General features: G+C 36.8%; 1 protein-coding gene across 2 annotated transcripts in view; it reads left to right on the top strand.

Annotated features, from left to right (window-relative positions):
- The window catches only part of ube3d (ubiquitin protein ligase E3D), a 41,760-nt gene extending 29,109 nt beyond the window's left edge, over window positions 1–12,651 (top strand). Inside the window, exons 9-10 of one of the 2 annotated variants that reach the window (XM_073847732.1) lie at window positions 3,723–3,861; window positions 11,795–12,651. In XM_073847732.1, coding sequence (XP_073703833.1) covers window positions 3,723–3,861; window positions 11,795–11,815 — 160 coding nt within the window. In that variant the 3' untranslated portion in view covers window positions 11,816–12,651. The remainder of the gene's footprint in view (window positions 1–3,722; window positions 3,862–11,794) is intronic. The other variant, XM_073847731.1, reaches the window with a different exon arrangement.
- The last annotated feature ends 8,047 nt before the right edge of the window (window positions 12,652–20,698 follow it).

The raw sequence follows: 20,698 nt of genomic DNA, 5'->3' as shown, positions 1-20,698 counted from the left end.
AGGTCATCCAAGATGTAGATGAGTTTGTTTCTTTATGGGAAGAAACAAAAATGTAGCATTACATCAAAATGAAATGTAGCTTTTCTGTCACCTGCTCACCAAAAGATACTCTGCAGTGAATGGGTGCCGTCAAAATGAGAGTCCAAACAATTGATAAAAACACCACAAGTAATCCACACCACTGCAGTCCTGCAGTTAACATCTTGTGAATCAAAATAATGTGTCTTCAAAAGAAACAAATCCATCTTCAAGAGGTTTTAACTTTAAACCATTGCTTTGGTCAAAACACATCAAAATCCACCTTTTTCACTGAAGGAGGCATTATTATGGACAGAGGACTCAGCCGTTAAATCGTCTTAATTACGAATTTGTTTCTTACAAACACACAGCATTTGGCTTCACGAGATGTTAACTGATGGACTGGAGGGTTGTGGATTATTGTGGTGTTTTTATCAGCTGTTTGGACTCTCATTCTGACGGCACCCATTCACTGCAGCAAGTGATGGAATGCTACATTTTTTCAAATCTTGGATGGCCTGAGGGTGAGCAAATGTCTGCTAATTTTTATTTTTTAGGTGAACTATTTCTTTAAGAGATGACTTGAATCATTAAGATCCTGTTAAGGAGCAACTTTTTTTTTTCAAAGCACAGTCCTAGCACGGACTTACCATTTCATTTTGAAGTAGAAATTGGGTAACACTTTATAAGAACTACACACTATGAACTGTTAGTTAAGCATTAGTAAATAGTAAATTCATCATTTATAAATCATTATTTCTACAGTAATAGAGTGGTAGTAAGCAGTTTATAAATGCAGCTATAAATGCTTTGTTCTTGATTTTTAAACATATCTATAAAGTGTTTAATAATTGTATTTTCATAGTTTATTAATGATCAGTTTATCATTTCTAAATTGAGTGTTACATTTTCTACAATCAGTTACCACAAAAAATACACTACACAAGAAAAAATAAACCTCTGCAACAAAATATACAAAAAATAAGCAAGAATATAAATGCAAACAAAAAATAAGCAACAAAATGAATATATGTCAACAAAATAAGCAACAAGAAAATAAAGAAAATAAGCGAGATATTTTGCTGTAGTAAGAAGGTTTTCTTGTTTCAGATTCATGGAGTGAAAATTCAGTGCAAACAGTGAGTCACAGTCACAAAGATGTGCCAAGTGTGATGAATTTCAATTAAATTCTACATTTCAAACTGAAGACTAACAATTAGCTGAAACAGAACATCAAATACTGTATATTCAACAAACAATAATAAAAAGATACATCTTTATATCAGATTTCAGAGACTTTGGTTCATGTTGCTGCTAAGTGGAGCTGTACAGGAATTTTTCATTTTCTCTGACATTGCAGAAGTTTATTTTTCATTTTATAACAAGTATACAGTTTTGTTTTTTTGCATTTTAAAATAAATATTTCTATGTTCTGTATTACTCTGTTTGTTTCCTTTTTGTTTAGAAGATAGCTGAGCCTTTTATTTTGCTTTGTGAAAGTTTTACGAGGCATAGTCTTCACTCTAGATGAGCTCACAAAAATAGATAACAGACAACTACTAAATGTTTTATAACTACCTACTAGTTAATCATGAATTACAGTAAGAATATGTGTTAAAGCATTTATCAACACACTGAGTGACTGTTGTATGTCTAAATAATATGTAGAAAAGTGCATTTAAAATGTCTGAATTATTTCGCTACACTTTCTAAATGATCTTATGAACCACTGATGGCAACTAAATAACTGATTTGTGAATTATGTAACTCTTAATTTAGAAATTATGATTTGATCATTAATAAAGTATGAAAATACAGTTATTAAACACATTAAAGATATGTTTAAAAATCAAGAACAAAGCGTTTATAGCTGCATTTATTAACTGCTTACTACTGTCTATTACTGTAGAAATAATGATTTATAAATGATGAATTGACTATTTACTAATGCTATTTACTACTAATGGTTCATAGTGTGTACTTTAATATAAAGTGTTACCGAAAAGGGTGCCTGACATAAAATAAAAAAAATTATCAACAAAATGAATTAGTGTTATGTATTTGTCCAACTACAACAAAAGAGTGTCTGACTGAGGAGAAACCCTGATTGTAGTAGTTTATGATGCTTCTCTCTCAAGGTTTCTCCAGCGTTTTCTCTGCTTTTCTGAATGTGCGCATCCTGTGGAATTGCAGCACAGATGGGTAAATGTCAGTGAAATGTCCTGAATAGATCATCACCATAATGTGTGTCAGGACATAAGTCTCTCCGTTTCTCCGCTCGCTTGGCTGTCTTCAGCACTGCGAATATTGACAGATCACCGTGACATGATTAAAACGGTAATGTTTCAAAGTGTCAGATTAATATAATTTAAGGTCCAGCTGTTCTGCGGGTGTGGCGTTATTGCAGAGAGGTAGAAACGCTTTCTGTTTTCACCTTCAGTCCTTCAGTGTTCCTGATCATTTTTATTCTAGTTCAGCAAAACCTAGTTTTATTGGTTGAATTGTCAGAGACCTGAGCAGAAACACTGTGAACTAGAACCGTTCACTGTGACATTATGACAAAGAAAAAGTCAAACTAATTTAATACAGAACAGTTCATAAGTCATATTTATTTCTGTAGTGCTTTATATAATACAGCTTGTTTCAAAGCAGCACAATAATAAACAGGAAAGCAATGTTAAATTTGAAAAAATGAGTCAGTTATGAAACAAACTCATCTGTATAGTAGTTGTACAGCAGACAAATGCAATTATTTAGCTCAAGTCAGTGTTCTTTCAGTTCAGTTCAGTAATAGTATTAGCAATGATAGTGTTGAAATGTTGTCCAGAAACCAGACATAAAATGTTACCCACTGTTACATGGAAAAAAAAAGGTGGATGTTAAGCTCAATATCAGGCTGTAACATTTGATTTATTTTATACAATAACCTCAGTTGTATTTCTTTAATTGTTTATTAATGTTAATGTAAATTTTTACAGTTTTTTTTTTAAGTTGTTTTAAATTATATAAAAGATGGCACTTATAGATATGTTAAAATATTTCATAAAATATATAAAAAAATCTGATTTTTTTAAAATATGGTACATATATACATACATTTGTTATTATATGTTTGTTTTTTATATATTATTTTATATATTAATATATGTATATATATATTATAATATGTACACACACGCAATGATTAATTGTGATAATGACATCCAAAATTATAATAACAAATATGTACATGTACATATTTATATAATTTATATATAATACATATAATTAATTTTATTTATAAATGTATTTAGTATATAAACACATAAAAACATAACATAAATATTTACATGTATGTATGTATGTATGTGTATATATATAATACAAATAAATGATCTATAGGGTCTTTAGTGTCAGAAACTTATAATTTATAATTTAAATACAATGTTAAGGTCTAAATACAATCACCAGAAGTGAATGGGGAAATAAAAAGCTACAAAATTAGTAATAAAATATTAAACTGGAAAATAATGCAAAATAGAAGCATTTTCACTAGTGCAAACCCACTGTTTGTTTATTTAGTAATAATCAGTCTTCATGTAGATGAACTCCAACTTCATTTAGCTCAGATTTGAGAAATTATTCTAGCAGAAGCAGTGTGAGAAGTGTGTGCCTTCATTACCGTCTTTCTTACTCATCTTGTCTTTTTCTTTCTCTCTTTCTAGTGTTGTGGATGTCTGGGAGAAGGACATTAGTGTTCATCCTCTGCCATTTCCTCAGAGCACATGTGAAGAGCTCCAGAAGCTTCTGATGTCCAGCACTTCCAGACTGCCTGCATTCCTGCGCTGCATGAACTCATATCAGGTCATTCAACTTTTTTTTGGTCAACAACTTTTTTTCACAGACGAAAATGAGAGGATAACGAAACGAAAACATTTGAACTGTAACATAGGCTATTGATCCATCCAAATGTTGTCAAGTCCGCGGTTTTCCCACGGAATTAGGCTACTTTAACACTGTTGCCGCAGATTGTTTTTCATGTCTGTGGGTTGAAACGACACCGATAACATAATATTTATCCCTTGGAATGCTAATTTTACAAGGGGAACCACGCCAAAAAATGTGTATTTTACCCATTTTACCCAAACCTGGCAACCCTGATCTATCCTGCTGGACATAAGCTGGCATGCATTTGCTGCTCGTCTCATAAAACGTTCAACAATGTCAATATCTGGGAGTAAGAGAAGAGGAGACATATGGATAAGTTTGACGACGCAAACAGAACCCGATTCGGTCTGGTTTACAAACGCAGGCACCGAAGCAGTGCCTCTCACACAGCGCAAGAGTAAGTTACTCTTGAATTGAGAAATACACAAAAAATGATGTTGAATTGTCAGTTTTGACGAGTATTCACGTTAACACACTCGGTTACGTCTTAGATAAACCTAACAGTTGGGAGAATATTGGACGTGCATCAGTACATTGCATCCGAGCATTCGGTTTTAAAGGGACAGCAGCCTAATTTAGTTGCTATTGTCTGTTGCACTGATTTTATTCAAGCAACAGAAGAAAGACAGAAAATCACTCACTTGAAATATGTTTAAAGAATGAATAAGCCTATATAACCATTGGTATTTTACTAAAAGGAGACCATGTTCTTGTTTCTTTATGAGAAGTGTTTTCGTTTCATTTTGATATAAAGGCATGTTGCGTGTCACAGCAGTTAAATCTTGATGAAACCTTGATATGAAGCCTATACAATGAGTTTGGAAATTTTAGAGAAATGCTTAATAAATGCAATACACTGTTTCTAAATTAATTAGATTTTAGCCGACTAAATATACTGTAGTAGAACTAGACTAAAACAAAAACAATTTAGACTAAAATTGGATTTAACTAAATGGCATTTTAGTCAAAAGACTATGACTAAGACAAAAAAGTCCTAAAAGTCCCAGCAAAAAAGTTGCCGTCAAAAACAACACGCTCAAACACGTGACTGCTCCGTCAGTACACTTTATTATATCTTACTCTTCACTTTCATTACATTTATTCATTTAGCAGATGCTTTATCCAAAGTGACTACAGTTGCAACATTTGAAGTGGATCAAAAAAGTTAATCAAAGTTGCCCTAAGACGAGAACGGATATTGTTTTAGTTTTAGGACAACTTTGATAAAAAAGGTTTTGATCCACTTCAAATGTTGACTACTGTACAATAATAGTAGGAGAAATGCATTACAAAATCTCAAAATAGTCTAGAAGAGTACACTCTTAAAAATAAAGGTGCTTCACGATGCCATAGAAGAACCTTTTTTAGTGTAAATGGTTCCATAAAGAACCTTTAACATCTGAAGAACCTTTCTGTTTCACAAAAGGTTCTTTGGTGAAAGAAGGTTCTTCAGATTGTAAAAAGGTAAGAAAGAGATGGTTTTTGACTAATTTTGTGGAACCAATAATGGTTCTTCTACGGCATTGCTGTGAGGAAACTTTTAAAGCACCTTTATTTTTAAGAGTGCTGTAGTGATGGTTTTTGTAGGCCAACCCATCCTGGCTCTTCTGACAAAAACCAAGTGGAGTTTTCCATTGGCTTTCAGATTATTCAGTCCCTCCAGAAAAACGCGGCGTTTTTTTGTGATTGTTGCGGGCAAAAATCCTTGATTATGCGGCACGTTTTCTTAAAAAATGCGATTGAATATGCGGGATATTTATGCAATTTTATGCGATGAAATTGCGGGAACTTGCAAAAACTGCAGGAACTTGCAAAAACTGCGGTTTGGTGAAAAAGAGAGAAAAAAGTGATTCCCCCAACACACTTATTGCCAGATGTAGCACCGTAAGGGGTGAATTTCGTTATTCTGGACTCAATTATAATTATAACATCGACTACTCCACCCTGAGAATCTCTCCCAGGGAAATAATGGTCAAAGACACCCAGGTCTGTTCCCACAAGAATAGAGCAGAGACGTGAATATAGAAAAAAAGATACAATATTTTATTATTACTGGGATAAAAGCTAAACACACAGACACAATTTAGGACACAAGGGGTTAATATGGCTTCCAAATCAAAACAAAAAAATTAACAAATTAGACAAATCAAAAGTAACACATCAGATGGCAAGGAGAAATAACCAACCTACCCCAATTCCACTTCACTACGCACTTCAAACGTACACTAATGTACTCATTTCACCACAAACACACGTGTATTCAGATGACACGTGTAAAAATCAGAAGAACAAAATCACTCAGTGAACAAGGGTACCCATTAACATGGACCTAGAGTGGTCAGCACTCCTTAGCCCGTCCAACAAAATTAACAAAATCAACATCAAATTGACACAAATCAATAAACACACACACACACAAAAAATAATACAATCAAATAGTCATAAGTCAAAATCAACTAAACACGGAAAAAAAAAAAAAAAAAAAATCAAATGACCATAAATCAAATCAAATCAAATCAATAAACACAAAAAAAAAGAAAAATTGATCAACAAAAATAGAAAAGCAACAAAATAACAGATGCAATCACATTACACCTGGTCCATCAACAATATACACACAACAAAATTTACTCCATAAAATCACGCAAACTCACAACCCTTAGTACCGATTTCTTACGCTCACACACACTCGTACATATACACACTCGCACACGCTTCCAACAATAAACAAACAGACCACATTCAAACCACTCACATCAATTTATAATTTCATCCACACAACAATCTAATGGTACCATACGAACCCCACAAACACAGTCCTCCAGTTGAAACAGTGCGGGGATGGCCAAACGGCCACACGGATTAATATTCGGGTCTCACAATCTCTCGATGTCCAGTTCACTTGATGTGGACTGGTCAGGCAGGCGAAAATGAAGTGAGGCAAGACAGAACGTCGCGGCAACGCGCGACCACAATAGTATACTCGAAAGAACGAAGACAAAGACCCAAACGGAAATGGGATTATGAAATCATGCAAGCCCGCATATTTTGCGCGCGGAAATCTGCAATTTATGCGGCGAAAGTGCGGCGTATTTGAAAAAATGCGTCCCCCGCATAAATATGCGGACTTTGGCTGATTATGCATGGAATCATGCGATCGCATAATCGCGTTTTTCTGGAGGGACTGATTATTGCGGAAAATAAGCTCTGTGCAGATATTCCTGGATGTCCCATCAGTTTAGTGTAAATCGTGAAAGAAAAAGGGGCCAAATACCGAGCCCTGAGGTACCCCAGTGGTAAGTTGATGTGTCCTACCAAAATAACCTAAAATATCAGGCAATGAGGTAGGACTTTAAGGATGCAGACAAACCCAGCAGAATAAGAACTTTAGGACCTTCAATATGTGTTTGTTGTTTTTATCTAAAAGTTTTGTTACCCATCACCGCATCTGACAGCAATTTTTAATTGCCCACCTTCAGCTAAGCTGACATTACTACATTTCGTCTGCATCGCTTAAGCTGAAAAGCCTTGGAGTGGAAAAGATGAATGCTTTTCAATAGCCTAATACATCAAAACAAAATATAACATCTCTTTGAAGCAGATGTGCGTTGTTATGGGGCAGATAGCCTGGTTGAAACGCACGCCTCAGTTTCTGTTGTTTCTCCAGCATATTTGCTCCCAATTAAGGAAGCAAAACATCTGTCTCTTGGCAGTCTTTTTTCCCCCAGCTCACTGTGAAGAGTTTCAGGGCTTGACCCATGGAAGAAAATAATGCTGATGCTGATGTGCAGCTTTATCCTCTTCAAAAGAGACAGGATTTGCATTTGCATTCTTACTGAGAAAAAAATTACATTTTGAGAGGTGTGCAAGGGGAGCTTTTGTAAGGTCTTGAGGTGTGAGGGAACAAGTCTGCTTCTAGTTTTTAATAATTAATAATTATGTGGTGCATGTGGAGTTTAAAAAAAGGCTCAGGTCATTTAGAGGGTGACTGAAATTAAACAAGCGTCTTGTTTGGTCTTTCTTTTGTTGCTGTGGTTTATTTTGACCTTGTTTCTCATGCTAGCAACATGTGTTTGCTCTGCTGTAGCTGGCGGAGGCATTGAACTTTCTCCATCAAGTGGAAAACTATCACTCATCCTGCCAATTTTTGTAGTGCTCTGATGATAAAATGGCAAACAGGCATCGTCAGGCGCATGTGCCTCTGGGAATGCTGTGCACAGTTCATTCAACACCTTTGTTGTGCTGAAAACAAGCAGACACATGCAACACACTGACCTATATAGATAATGAAAGGTTATCGTTGATCAGGTTTACGTGAATAGATGTTTTCTATTGTTGATCCAGCTAATATCTGAAAGAATCAGAGCTACAGAGACACATTATTTCAGTGATGCCAGAGTCAACATTCACTCATATGTTGATAGTTTGGTTTGCATCACATTTAAACTCATTTCTCATCCAATTACTGTTATATACATGTTTAGAAATTCTGGGATTGGTATGAGTTTTTAATGTTTAAAAAAATAAATGTCGTTGCATTACATTGTTAGGGGCATTAGAAAAAATGGAAAATTTGCATTTTTGAAAAATCAGATTTTATTCTACTAGGACTCAGTTTTTCTAAAAAATAAATAAATAAATAAATAAATAAATAAAATGGAATAGATATCAAAAAGGCAAAAACAACTGTTTTTTTTTTTTTTAATTACCAATCAATTTTTAGGTTTCAGGATTTTTTATACCAAACTATGTTAAAAAATATATAACAAAAATGATTTGATATACCATTTTGTTAATGCATAAACTGTTTTTTCCCATTAAACACAGTGTATCTATACACTGTATCTAATTTGCATATTAATGTATTGCTGTTGGGACAGGATGTTGAAAAAATAATAATCACAATGGCAGTAATAATTGGCCAGATTTTCTTAAGAATATCTAATATTTCATAAGAACATTGATATATTAATTATTTTCATATTCAATTGTTATGTCTTCCAAAATGCATAATAAAAACATGTATGAAATGATGTCCTGTTTCATAACAGGAAGTCATATTTGGATTTGAAAACCCATAACATTTTCCTGAGATGTTGCTTTATGATGAACAATTAAAAAAATATTCAGATTTAAATGACAATAACAAAATATTATGTGTACAATTTTTCACTAAATTAATTTTAGCCATCTTTAAAGACCAAGGAGAGAAAACTGTGACTTGTGAGTTCTCATAGAAATTCACTAAAATATAATGTCCACTACAATGGCAAAAACTCCATGATATGGTAAAAAATGGTAAAACAGTTTAATTTTAATATATTTCAAATGTAAGTTATTCCTGTTTTTCGGCAGCCATTATTTTTTGTAACATTATAAATGTCTTTACTGTCACTTTTGATTAATGTAGTGCATCCTTGCTGAAGAAAAGTGTAATTTCTTCAAAAAACAAAACAATGATTGTGCGTTTTTAAGTGGTAGTGTATATGAGTTACAGTGATGTAGGATTGTGTGATGTAGGACCACTCGGCTGTAGCTCTGATGAATGTAATTGAAATACTGCTGGTTTGACAGTTTGTTGGATGTTGTGCATGAGTTAGTGGCAGTGTGAAGCTCAATGAAGGCTGAGAGGAACCCACAGCAGAGATGAATCCTTGAGCCAGACTTCATCATCATTTATCACAGGACTCATATCCTGCATGAAGCTGATTTGGTTAAATGTCGCTCCTTTCTGTTTGCCACATTTTTTTACATTATGCTATCGAAGTACAGCGGCCATATGTGGCAACTTTTTAATTTTCAGGTTGTTACTGTAAATCTGTAAAGATCCCAGTATTAGTCATTTCTCAGCCGGTGGAGAAAATGATAATGCTGCTGTTTTTGAAGTCACGTCTTTGTGTTTGGGGCCTAACACAATTTTTTATTCAGCAAGGATGCATTAAATTGATCAAGAGTGGCAGTAAAGACATTTATAATGTTTCCAAATACTTATTTTTCAAATAAGTGCTGTTTTTATACTTTAAATTCATCACACTGCAAAAATTGCTTTTCTTTGATTTTTTATTTTTTTTGGCTTGTTTCCAGCCAAAATATCAAAAAATTCATTTTCTAGACAAGTAAAAATGATTGTCTTGTTTTCAGAAAAAAACAAGTCAAAATTAAGTGTTTTAATTATTTTTTTTTTCCTTTGGTGCTTTCTATTCATCAAAGAATCCTGAAAATAGAATGAATCAGTTCATCAGAAAATCAGAAATGTTTCTTGAGCAGCAATTCAGCATATTCGAATGATTTCTGAAGAATCATGTGACACTGAAGACTGGAGTAATGATGCTGAAAATACCGCTTTTATCACAGCAATCAGTTACATCTGAAAATATATTGACATAGAAATAGGAATCGGTTTATTTAAATTGTAATATTTCACAGTATTAATTTTTTTATTGTATTTTTGGTCAAATAAATGCAGACTTAAAAAAAAAAAAAAAAAATCTGATCCCAAATTTTTAAATGGTAGTGTATCTGAAGACTCCAAAAGCAGATGTCTTGAAAGCATAAAAACAGTTTGTTATTATCAACCTTTGTGTGAAATGATGCAGTTTGTTGCATTGACAGACAGTAGTACACTAATTGTTGTCACATCATGTTGTATGTTTAGACCAGCGAAACCCAGTTTAGTGTGAAACTAAGCTGTCATCTTGGAAATAATAACCATTTTGCATTTTTTTTTTTTTAACATTTGGTGATCCACCACTAATATTAATTCCGATTTATTCTAAACACCTCAGTCTAGTTGAGCACATTGCATTGTGGAATATAGTATTTCATGCATTAGGTTGTATATTAATACACTATATTGCCAAAAGTATTGGGACACCCTCTTCTAATGAACAGGTTTGACTACTTTAGTAATTTCCATGAGCACAAATCTTAATGTTTAAGCATATAATGATATTCTAGGGAATTGTGTGCTTCTAATTTTATAGCGACAGTTTGGACAGGACCCTTTTCTATTCTAACATGACAATGCCTCTGTTTAAGGCAGGGTGCAAAAATAAATTGATTAATTCAGTCAGTGTGGAGGTTATAACTTTAAAGTTATAATTCCAGCTAAACTCCTCTGGTGTGACTTTAAATGCAGATCTTAAGCCAAAAACTCATCACCATACACCAATGACTTGTACATGCACTACACAGTATTGGGACACCCCCTTCTTTGGAACAAAAAAAAACAACTTCCAAAACTGTAGCAACAAAGATGGAAACATAATTCTTATATTTAAAATTTCAAAATTGTATTTCCATCTCTGTTGCAACAGTTTTGGATTGGTCTAAAATGACTGTACCCAAACGTACAAGTCACTGGTGTTTGGTGATGAAGTTTTGGCTCAAGGTCTGCATTTAAAGTAACACCAGAGATGTTCAGCTGGAATTAGAACTTTGCTTTCTGCAGACCAGTCAAGTTCTTCCACACTGACTGAAGCAATCATTTCTATTTGAACCTTGCCTTATACACAGAGGCATTGCCAAGCTAGAATAGAAAAGGGTCCTGTCTAAACTGTTGCTACAAAATTAGCACACTAGAATATCATTATATGCTTAAACATTAAGATTTGTGCTCATGGAAATTACTAAAGTAGTCAAACCTGTTCATTAGAAGAGGGTGTCCCAATACTTTTGGCAATATAGTGTATTATATACTGCACATTTAGGCATGTGATAGGTATTACATATGCTCAATTTATTTTTATTTTTTTGCTCAGAGTACATGTTTTACTATATACTGCATACAGTGTTAGAGTAGTATGTTGTATGGTGATCTAAACATAATCTGTCTATCCTCTCTCTACAGGTGGCCTACATGCGGATGTGATGAAACCACTGGAGAAACGACACATGAATCACATTTTTTTTTTTTGTATAAAACCTTTAGAGTTGTGTTATTTTTTTTTTTATAGTATACCAAGGTCTGAATGATTTCAGGCTTGTATATCTTTTTAATAGATATTTTTATGATGTCAATTCCCATCATGCTTCATTACAAGCACATTAAATGCCATTCCATGCACTTAAAACATGTTACTTGTAGTTTGGGTTCACTTTCTGTCTTAGGAACTGTGCGCTTTCTCCAGAGTTTATGAGTTTGCAGCAATGTGTGGCCCAATGAGTGACGGGAAACACTGTGTCCCCAGACGTGACTGAGTAAATATATTCATAGATCTTCCTGAATATGCTCAGCGCTCACTGTGCTTCATCAAACATCAGGGTGACAGCTGGGAACACGCTTTACCTTTACAAGCGTCTGTGCCATCAGGGTGCCTGGCTTTGTGTGGAACACACAGAAATGTACAGAAAAGTTAGGTTGCTTCATTTTAAAACCAGCATGAAATCTACTTGATTTACTTACTGCTGTTATTATAATTTTGTTCTCTGAAACATTTAATTATTTGTCAAATTTTAAAGCAGTCTGAGGAAAACTGAGGTCTGATCTGAATGCTGACACTCTGAAATACTCAAACCGTCATGTTCACTGCAAAGAATGCTTTTCTTGATTTTTTTTTTTTTTTTTTGTCTTGTCAGCCAAAATATCAACAAATTCTTAAATCAAGCCAAGTAGAAATTATTTTTCTACTTTTCAGAAAAGAAAAGAAAAAGTCAAAATTAAGTGAGTTTTTGCTTAGAACAAGCAAAATAATCTCCCAGTGGTGTATGCAAAAAAAATCTTACTTCAAACTGAAAACAAAATTACTTTTCTTACCGCACTGGCAGGTTATTTAGCTTGTTTCAGGCTAAAACACACTTAATTTTGAGTTGTGTTTTTCTGAAAGCATGAAAATTATTTTTACTTGTCTGGAAAATCCTTCTTGATTGAAATTTGTTTAAAGATATTTCGACTGGAAATAAAAATCTAAGAAAAGCATTTTTGCAGTGTTGCTTCACCAGAGAGCTACAAATAGACGATATAGACATGAGTTCATAAGAAAAAAAAATGTTTAGCCTAATGCAGGCCAAAAAATAAAATAAAAAACAGGACAAAATTGATCTCATCATAATTTTTCTGTATAATAACAGGTGCATTTAAATATGGGGGTGATGAAAATTGTCTAAAGTTGATTAAATCAAACTGTGATTGTTGGCTTTAAACAGTTTGAATGTTTTGGAATATTGATACATTTTACAATCTTAGAATCAGAAATGGTTATTTTAAAGATACGTCACATTTTACTTGATTTTTAATTAAATAATGCAGTGCAGTCATGTAAGCATAAGAGACTTCTTTGACATCAAAAATGACATTTTTTTTTTACCAACCCTAAGGTTTTGAAGTGCAAGTGTCTATAGGCCGAAAGCTCAGGAGTAGTTACAGTCAGAAATATTTTGAAAACCCTCAACACAAGTTTATAGAACACTATTACTTTCCTGATTGATGGGTTAGATGTTTATACAGCATGATTACTTTAGGTGATCTTGTGCTTGATGGAAATGTTGTTTCATGCTGTTAAATCATGCTGTGTAAGGCAAGGTATTTATAAGTACAGTGAGTTGATATTTTGCATAGGGCTGCTGTGCCACTGAAGGGATGAATAAGCTAATTAAGCACATGTACTAGTGAACTGTGACAGGCCTCTATGAATAGCACTACTTCACTAATTGTAGGAGAAATGGCACAAACTGTTCTTTGACATTTTATTAGAACCGGTAGCATACCATAAACAGAGTGGAAGGAATTATGGAAAGACCCACTATAGATGAGATGCATGCCACAGACTTTAACAGCCCAGTTGTTTGGTATTTTAGGAACAGCAGTCTTTACCATCATGACTGCAAACAAAAAACATGGCAAGACTTCATTGGTGAAGTAGAATAGTGGGTCAAAACTAAAACTGGGAAAAAATATGTGACAAAATTTACAAAATAACCCCAAACAAGTTCATCAAACCCAAATAAAGCTAATAAAAAATAAGTTTTGATATATTTATGGTAGGGGATGTACAAAATATCTTAATGGAACATGATCTTAATATTGTAATGATTTTTGGCATAAAAGAAAAATCTATAAATTTTGACCCATGTGGTGTATTTTTGTCTATTATGCCTGTGCTACTTACGACTGGTTTTGCGGTCCAGGGTCACACACACTTATTTATATATATGAGACTTTAATGGAACTGTTTGAGTTTCAAAACAGCTTCATTGTTCTATAATGCTTTCCTAGTTCTCAGTTCAGTTTTGATTTATATTGTGCCATTCCTCAAGTAGATCCTTCAGTTTTAAGAGAGATGAATGAAATCTGCTTTGCACTGTTGAACACACTCCCATGAGGAAACTCTGGTAACTTTTATCCTTTAACAGCAAAATCACATCAATCACATCACTCTAGAGTCGTGTTTCAACGCTACCTTCTCTTTTGGATGGTTCTATTACTTTATTAAGACTGAACTGTAAGAGTTAAAATTCTCTCATACTACTAAACAACCACTATAATAACCCAGGTGGTAAAGAGTATACATAACTAATATAAATAAATAAAAACTATGTAAACTGTAAAATGTTATTAACTTTCTTTTTACAGTATTTTTAGATATAGTATTTTAACACTGTTTTACCGTTTTTACTAACATTTAGTAATTTATTAGACATTTACCATTACAATGACAAACATTTTAATTGCCATGCAGTCTGCTTTTACAAATTTGTAGAAAAATTGGTTCATATTATTGGAAAGTGGAAGTGAACAGCAGCAACTCAGCCACAAAGCAGAAAACCATGTAAAGTCATAGACCGGAGTCACCGAGTGCTGAGGCGTATGGTGCGTAAAAGTTGCCAGCGCTCTGCCAATTCCAGAGCTGAAGACTTCCAGACTTCCATTGGCATTAATAACAGCACAAAAACTATGCATCAGGTGCTTTGTGGAATGGGGTTTCATGGCCAAACAGCTGCATGCAAGCCTCACATCACCAAGAGCAATACAAAGCGTCTGATGGAGTGAGTAAACCACGCCAACACTGGACTCTAGAGCAGTGGGAACCTGTTCTGTGGTGAGACCGTCTGATAAGCCACCCCCTTGAACATAAATCTGAAGAACGATCTGTGATGAGGGGCTATCTGGATGTGAAAGTAGCCATCTTTCAGATCTAACGATAAAAACCAGTCCCCATACTTGTGTGAATATCTGTCTTAAAGTCAACATTCTGAATAACCGTTTCAAAAGTGTGTGGTTCAGGTGTCCTATCGAGGATATGACTGAGCCTGCCATCTTTCTTGGGAACAAGGAAGTTGCTGTCTTGTACCGCAGTTTGGATGACGTTAATAAAAATGAACATTGTTAGTTCATGTAAACTAATGTAGGAAACACTCCGGTTTCTAATGTAACCGTGGTTTCCTGAAATAAGGGAACACGTGTTGGGTTGTTACGCATATGGGGGAAACTACTGTTTACTCTGAATACTAAAGCTTGATTTGTTCACGTTCATGTAGCTGCACAAACAAATGGCACTTCAACCAGCCAAAAGGGGTGGAGCCAGCTGGCTGTAAATGGCATTTCATAAGAATGTTCGTCCTCTGAGTTAGGAGGTGATAAATTGTGCTCTGAACGAAGGAAGTGGCACATAGTCATGTCTTGGTTTGAGGACAACTCTACAGTCGTTGGGCCCAAACTCAAGGCATGAAGCACTGGTCAAGTCATGCTTGCAAGTCACCCACTCGCTTGACCAACACTCGACTGACGTTAATGCCAGAAGTAGGACGACTTACGATAGGGGGCTCAACTGGAGGGGCTCAAAGGGAGGCCCTTATAGGGCCCTAAGGACTATAGATAAGTCCCATGTCAGCACAGTATGAACGCGAGGTGGGTTCAACATTCGAGCTCACCTCAAGAACTTAACAACCATGTCTTTTTTGCCAATTGACTGGCCAGCCACGATTTCGGGACTGACCGCGATGGCTGCCACATACACTATATAACACAGATTACAAATCACAATTCTGTGCTGCACACCAGTTAGAAAAGACGGACTATTTAAGGGTGTAGAGAGGGCTTGTAGACAGGGCTCTAGCTTCCAAAATGGTATTAGCCACCCTCACTGGAAGCTTTTAAGGCTCCTGTGAAGGCACTAAACATGAAGACTGCACAGCTCAGACCAGATCATGCCTCTCTTTTGAGAGGGGCTGCCGATAGCAGCTGAATCTGAGTTTAAAGCTAAACTCTGCTGGGCATTGGCACTGCAGGACCGATGTTGCCTATCCCTGCTGTAGAAGGAGGTGTCTTGCCATTCTGTAAAGGGAATATGACCTGTCACCAGCTTGGTGATTTATAAAGGCTACCACAGTCATGTTATCCGAGTGGACCAGAATGTGGTTTCACCTCAAGGCTGGCAGAAAGGTTTTTATGGCAAGAAAAATGGCAACAACTGTAGGTCGTTGATGTGCAGACATTGCTCCAGGTTGGACTAAGAGCCAAAGCCGGTGTGCCTTCGTACCGTGCTCCCCAACCTGAGTTGGACGCATCTGTTGTGGTCAAGCCCAACAGAACACCTGTCTGAAACAGGCAAAGTTCTTTCCAAGGAGCCACAGCTCTAACACAGTGGGGGTTTACCCTGAGGCAAAGGCATCACAGGTGCCATGTGTGAGACAGTTTTCTGGCCTTGAGCCAAAACTGGAGGGGACGTATGTGGAGCAGGCCACTGGAAAAAAGGGGACAACAAGTCCCAATTCTAAAACCATTAGCCGCTGAATTGTCAGTTCTGGGGCAGTCCAGGTCTGCATCAATAACTGTCCCCAGAAAGACTACCCACTGGACTGGGAGCTCTTGGCTGAACTGATTTTTAGCCCAAGACACTCCAGGTGGCTAAGCAGCAGTGACCTGTGAAGGAGAAGTTCCTGATTCAATCTGGCTAACACAAAACAATCGTCAAGGTAGTTATAATATCCCATAATGCAGATTCCCATCAGTTTCAGAGGGGATAAAGCCACGTAAATGCACTTCATAAAAAATGTGTGGGGCCAGGGACAGTCCGAAAGGTAGGTCTGTATATTGATACGCCACCCCTTTGAATGTGAATCTCAAGAACGGTCTGTGATGAGGGGCTATCTGGATATGAGAGTAGGCATAATTTAGATCCACTGATAAAAACCAGTCCCTGGGGTGTACTTGGGCGAGGATCTGTTTCAAAATCAACATCCTAAACGGCCGTTTAATAAGTGCCACGCATGTGTCTGAACCCACCATCTTTCTTGATAACGAGTAAATATCAGCTGTAAAAGCCTGACTCGCTGTTTGTTAAAATAACTGTCTATATGGCCCCTTTTGCAAGCAGACATTGTATTTCCCTGAAAACATCAGAGACTTTGTCCTGTACTGAATTTTGGATGACACCTCTGAAACGAGAGGGTCTGAGAGTGAACTGGAGTGAGTAGCCTCATTCTGTGTTCTTCAGGACTTAGCTTGACACACCTGGGATGGCTTTCCAAGCCTGCAGCTGGGTGGCAAGGGGTCTGAGTCTTTTGGGTGGCTGGTAGCTGCAAGGAGGCAGGAAACTGAATCTCGCGGTAATGAGAAGTGCTCTTTTGAGTATGTGGGTCTGCTATCACAGCAGTAGTTTGCTAGTGTGCATGCTGGGTGAGAAGAACAGGTCCAGCCTGAACAGTGCTTCTAGTGGGGGAATGGAAAATGTGTGCATTACTTCTTTAAGACTAATCTCTCATGAAATTACCCTCTCCCTCTTCCTCTCTGCACTAAGATCAGGATGGCTTTTGCAGGTCAGAGTCCAACGTCGTTGGTGCTTAGGAAACTGGTAGCTTCAGCTGTCTGAGGGTGCAGCTGAAGCCCAGACTTGTGCTAGGGCTGGGCCGGAGGTAGTGTGGACTTTGCAGGCTGCTGGGAGGATGGAGCCCTCTGCCGACTTGTACCAGCCGCCGAACTGGAGTGCTTCGAAAGTGATGCATGGCTTGCTAATACCTTTGTGTAATTTTAGTTAAGTCAAGCACCACCAGGTTGGCCATGGCCTTGCCGATTGCCTGTGCAGTGGCTTTAGTAGTGCGCAGAGCCAGGTCAGTCAATGTGCACAGCTCCTTGAAGGCACCAGCACTTTGGCCGGACTCGTCCATTGTACGGAGATGTTTGGCAAAAAAAACTTGGAGCACTGCCATCGTGTAAAGTGCTGAGCCAGTCTGGCCAGCCACTGATTTAGCCCTGCCCGAGAGAGCAGATATAGTCTTGCAGGGCTTATATGGGTGAGCTGGATGGGCCTTAAATCCTAGGGCTGATGGAGGGCAGAAATGCACATCGATTGCCTCTTCAAGAGAGGGAAAGCCTGCCATAACTTCTATATTCATCATCAACAGTGGTGAGAGTGGCAGAAGTGAAGGTATGAACATGTGCCAAATAGAGGGCATGCCACGTCCTAGTGAGTTATATGTGAACCTTTAGGAAGAACGAGGCGGGCCATTGGCTACAGGATCGTTGATGTCGTCTTTGCAGGTACCATTCATCTAAGCAGCCACAGGTGGGCTCTTCAGGTGCTGCCCAGTCCAAGCCGAGGTCCAAGCAGATCAGCTTGCTGTCCACACTAGGCCATGTTGTTTGCTTTGAAGGAAGGGTGTCGGGGTTCTCACCCGAACAAGCCCACTCTTCTCCGTCTGAAGCGGTCAATGACATAGAGTCATCAGTGACAACTTGCTCTCCAGACCTGCCGAAGGAGATCAAGCCACTTGCAGCCATCGAGGGGCACTGATCCTCACGTGTGAAATAGACAGGCAAGTCAAGGTGTTGCAGGGAGTGAAGCACGCAGGACCAGTGCCGGTGTGAGTTCACTAGAGCCCGATCGTTGAGTCCCGTTGCCCAGCTGTTTCTCCCTCCTAGGCTCCTGGGAGGAAAGAAATGGGAGATCAGAACGGGGAGGACAACCTTCATGAAAAAAGGCAGCAATTCGCAAGCAAAGTAGGGTGAGACTCATGTTCTCGCAATGAACATGCTGTCCTGGTGAGCACAGCCTCAGCGTGAGTGCTGCCCAGGCAAGCAACGCATTCACCTTGTCTGTCCGAGTCATGCAAAGGCTTCTGTTTGCCTGTCTGAGTAATGCATGAGCCATACCTTGCTGTGTGAAATTTGAAACAATGTTTCAGGAAATTTGCTCAGAAATTTGCTCTATATTCGCAGAATGGCCTCAGGGGAAGCACTGATGAGAGGCGATCTTCCACCGCTGGGGCTTTTCTACAGTGAGCAGTAGGCTTGCTACTGCTTCTCTTCAAAGGCCGGTGAGGAGATGATCTTTGCGCTGAAGGAGAAAAACTGACTTATATAGCAGTCGGCTTCACCCCTTTTAGCAGGTTAAAGCGCCATTTGTTTGTGCAGCGACACAAACGTGAACAAATCGGGCTTCAGTATTCAGAGTAAACAGGAGTTTCCCCCATATGCGTAGCAATGCAGGAAAGACCATTCGAAAGGGAACTAAAGTTTACGAATGGAACCTCATTGCTACCATTTTTTTGTCTTTAGTTTAATCATGTTTTTGTGATTTAAAGAAAAAAAAACAATTATTAAAAAAATATTTGTTAGTTTTTAGATATGTTAGTATTTCAACTGAACAGAAATTAGATGTTGCCTTGGCAAAAACACAGTTAACATAAAATAAACAGAAAACATATATTTATCTATCTATAATTCAAAACTTTAGTTAATTTAGTTAACATGACCTAACAATGACAAATACTAAAGCGTTTATTAATCTTAGTTCATGTTAATCTCAACATGTAATAATACGTTATTAAAATCAAAAGTTCCATTTGTAAACATTAGTCTAATGCTGTGTGAACAGGAACATTTTAATAACATTAACAAAGGTTAATAACTGCTGTAAAAATATATTGCTCATTATTAGTTCATGTTAGTTAACTATTCGGCTAACAAAAAAGAGCTGGAAAAAATATAATAGTGTTATATAATATAATAATATTTAATTATTACCAAAATAATTGAGCTGCTTTTTTCTATAAATTGGAGAACATTGGTTTTTACTATCGTACTCCGAAAAGACAAAAGCAGCATAAAACTATTATAAAAGTAGGTCTTTCTGCAAGTGCACTTCATTCCAGGTGTTGTATACATCAGAAAAATGTATGAACGTCTCATTATAATCGTGGAAAGCATTGGAGAATAGCATAAAAAATATGTTTATTGTATTTTTGGTTGACCATTGCCACCCTGGCCTTTTTCCTGTGTGGTTGTACAAATGCACTGCACCGCTTCACTCAGTGCCTAATTTAGGGGAAACCGCATTTGCCAGCAGGCTGCACTCCATCAAAGCGCCGCTGCTGTCTGTGGAGACGCTGCCAGTGCGGGCCACCGGGAGTCGGACGGGTGTTCAGTTCCACCGAGTAACACAGTTAGTCCAGATCCTCATTGTGCTGTTTCTCTGACAGCACTTGTGTTTTTGACAAATAACAGCCTGGAGCCAAAGTTACTGCTTCAACAAACGCCTGCAAAATGCGCTGGGAACTTTGCAGTAATTGTTTTTTATTATTAGATTTTTTTTTTATACTACCAGAATCTTTAGATATTTATTATGACTATTTTATACACATATGTTTATCTGTAAATAGTAAAGTCATCAAAACTAGAAAAAAAATTATATTGGGATTGTGTGGTGATCAAAAATATTAACTCCAAACCCTCTTATATTAGTTTGCATCATCCTGGTTCCCTTGACAAAAATCCAATAGGATTTTTCTATTGCCTTCTGGATTATTGCAGAAAATA

This window comes from Garra rufa, chromosome 9, assembly GCF_049309525.1.
Source record: "Garra rufa chromosome 9, GarRuf1.0, whole genome shotgun sequence".
NCBI classification, from domain to species: Eukaryota; Metazoa; Chordata; class Actinopteri; order Cypriniformes; family Cyprinidae; genus Garra; species Garra rufa.
This window is presented reverse-complemented; position numbering and strand designations above follow the sequence as displayed.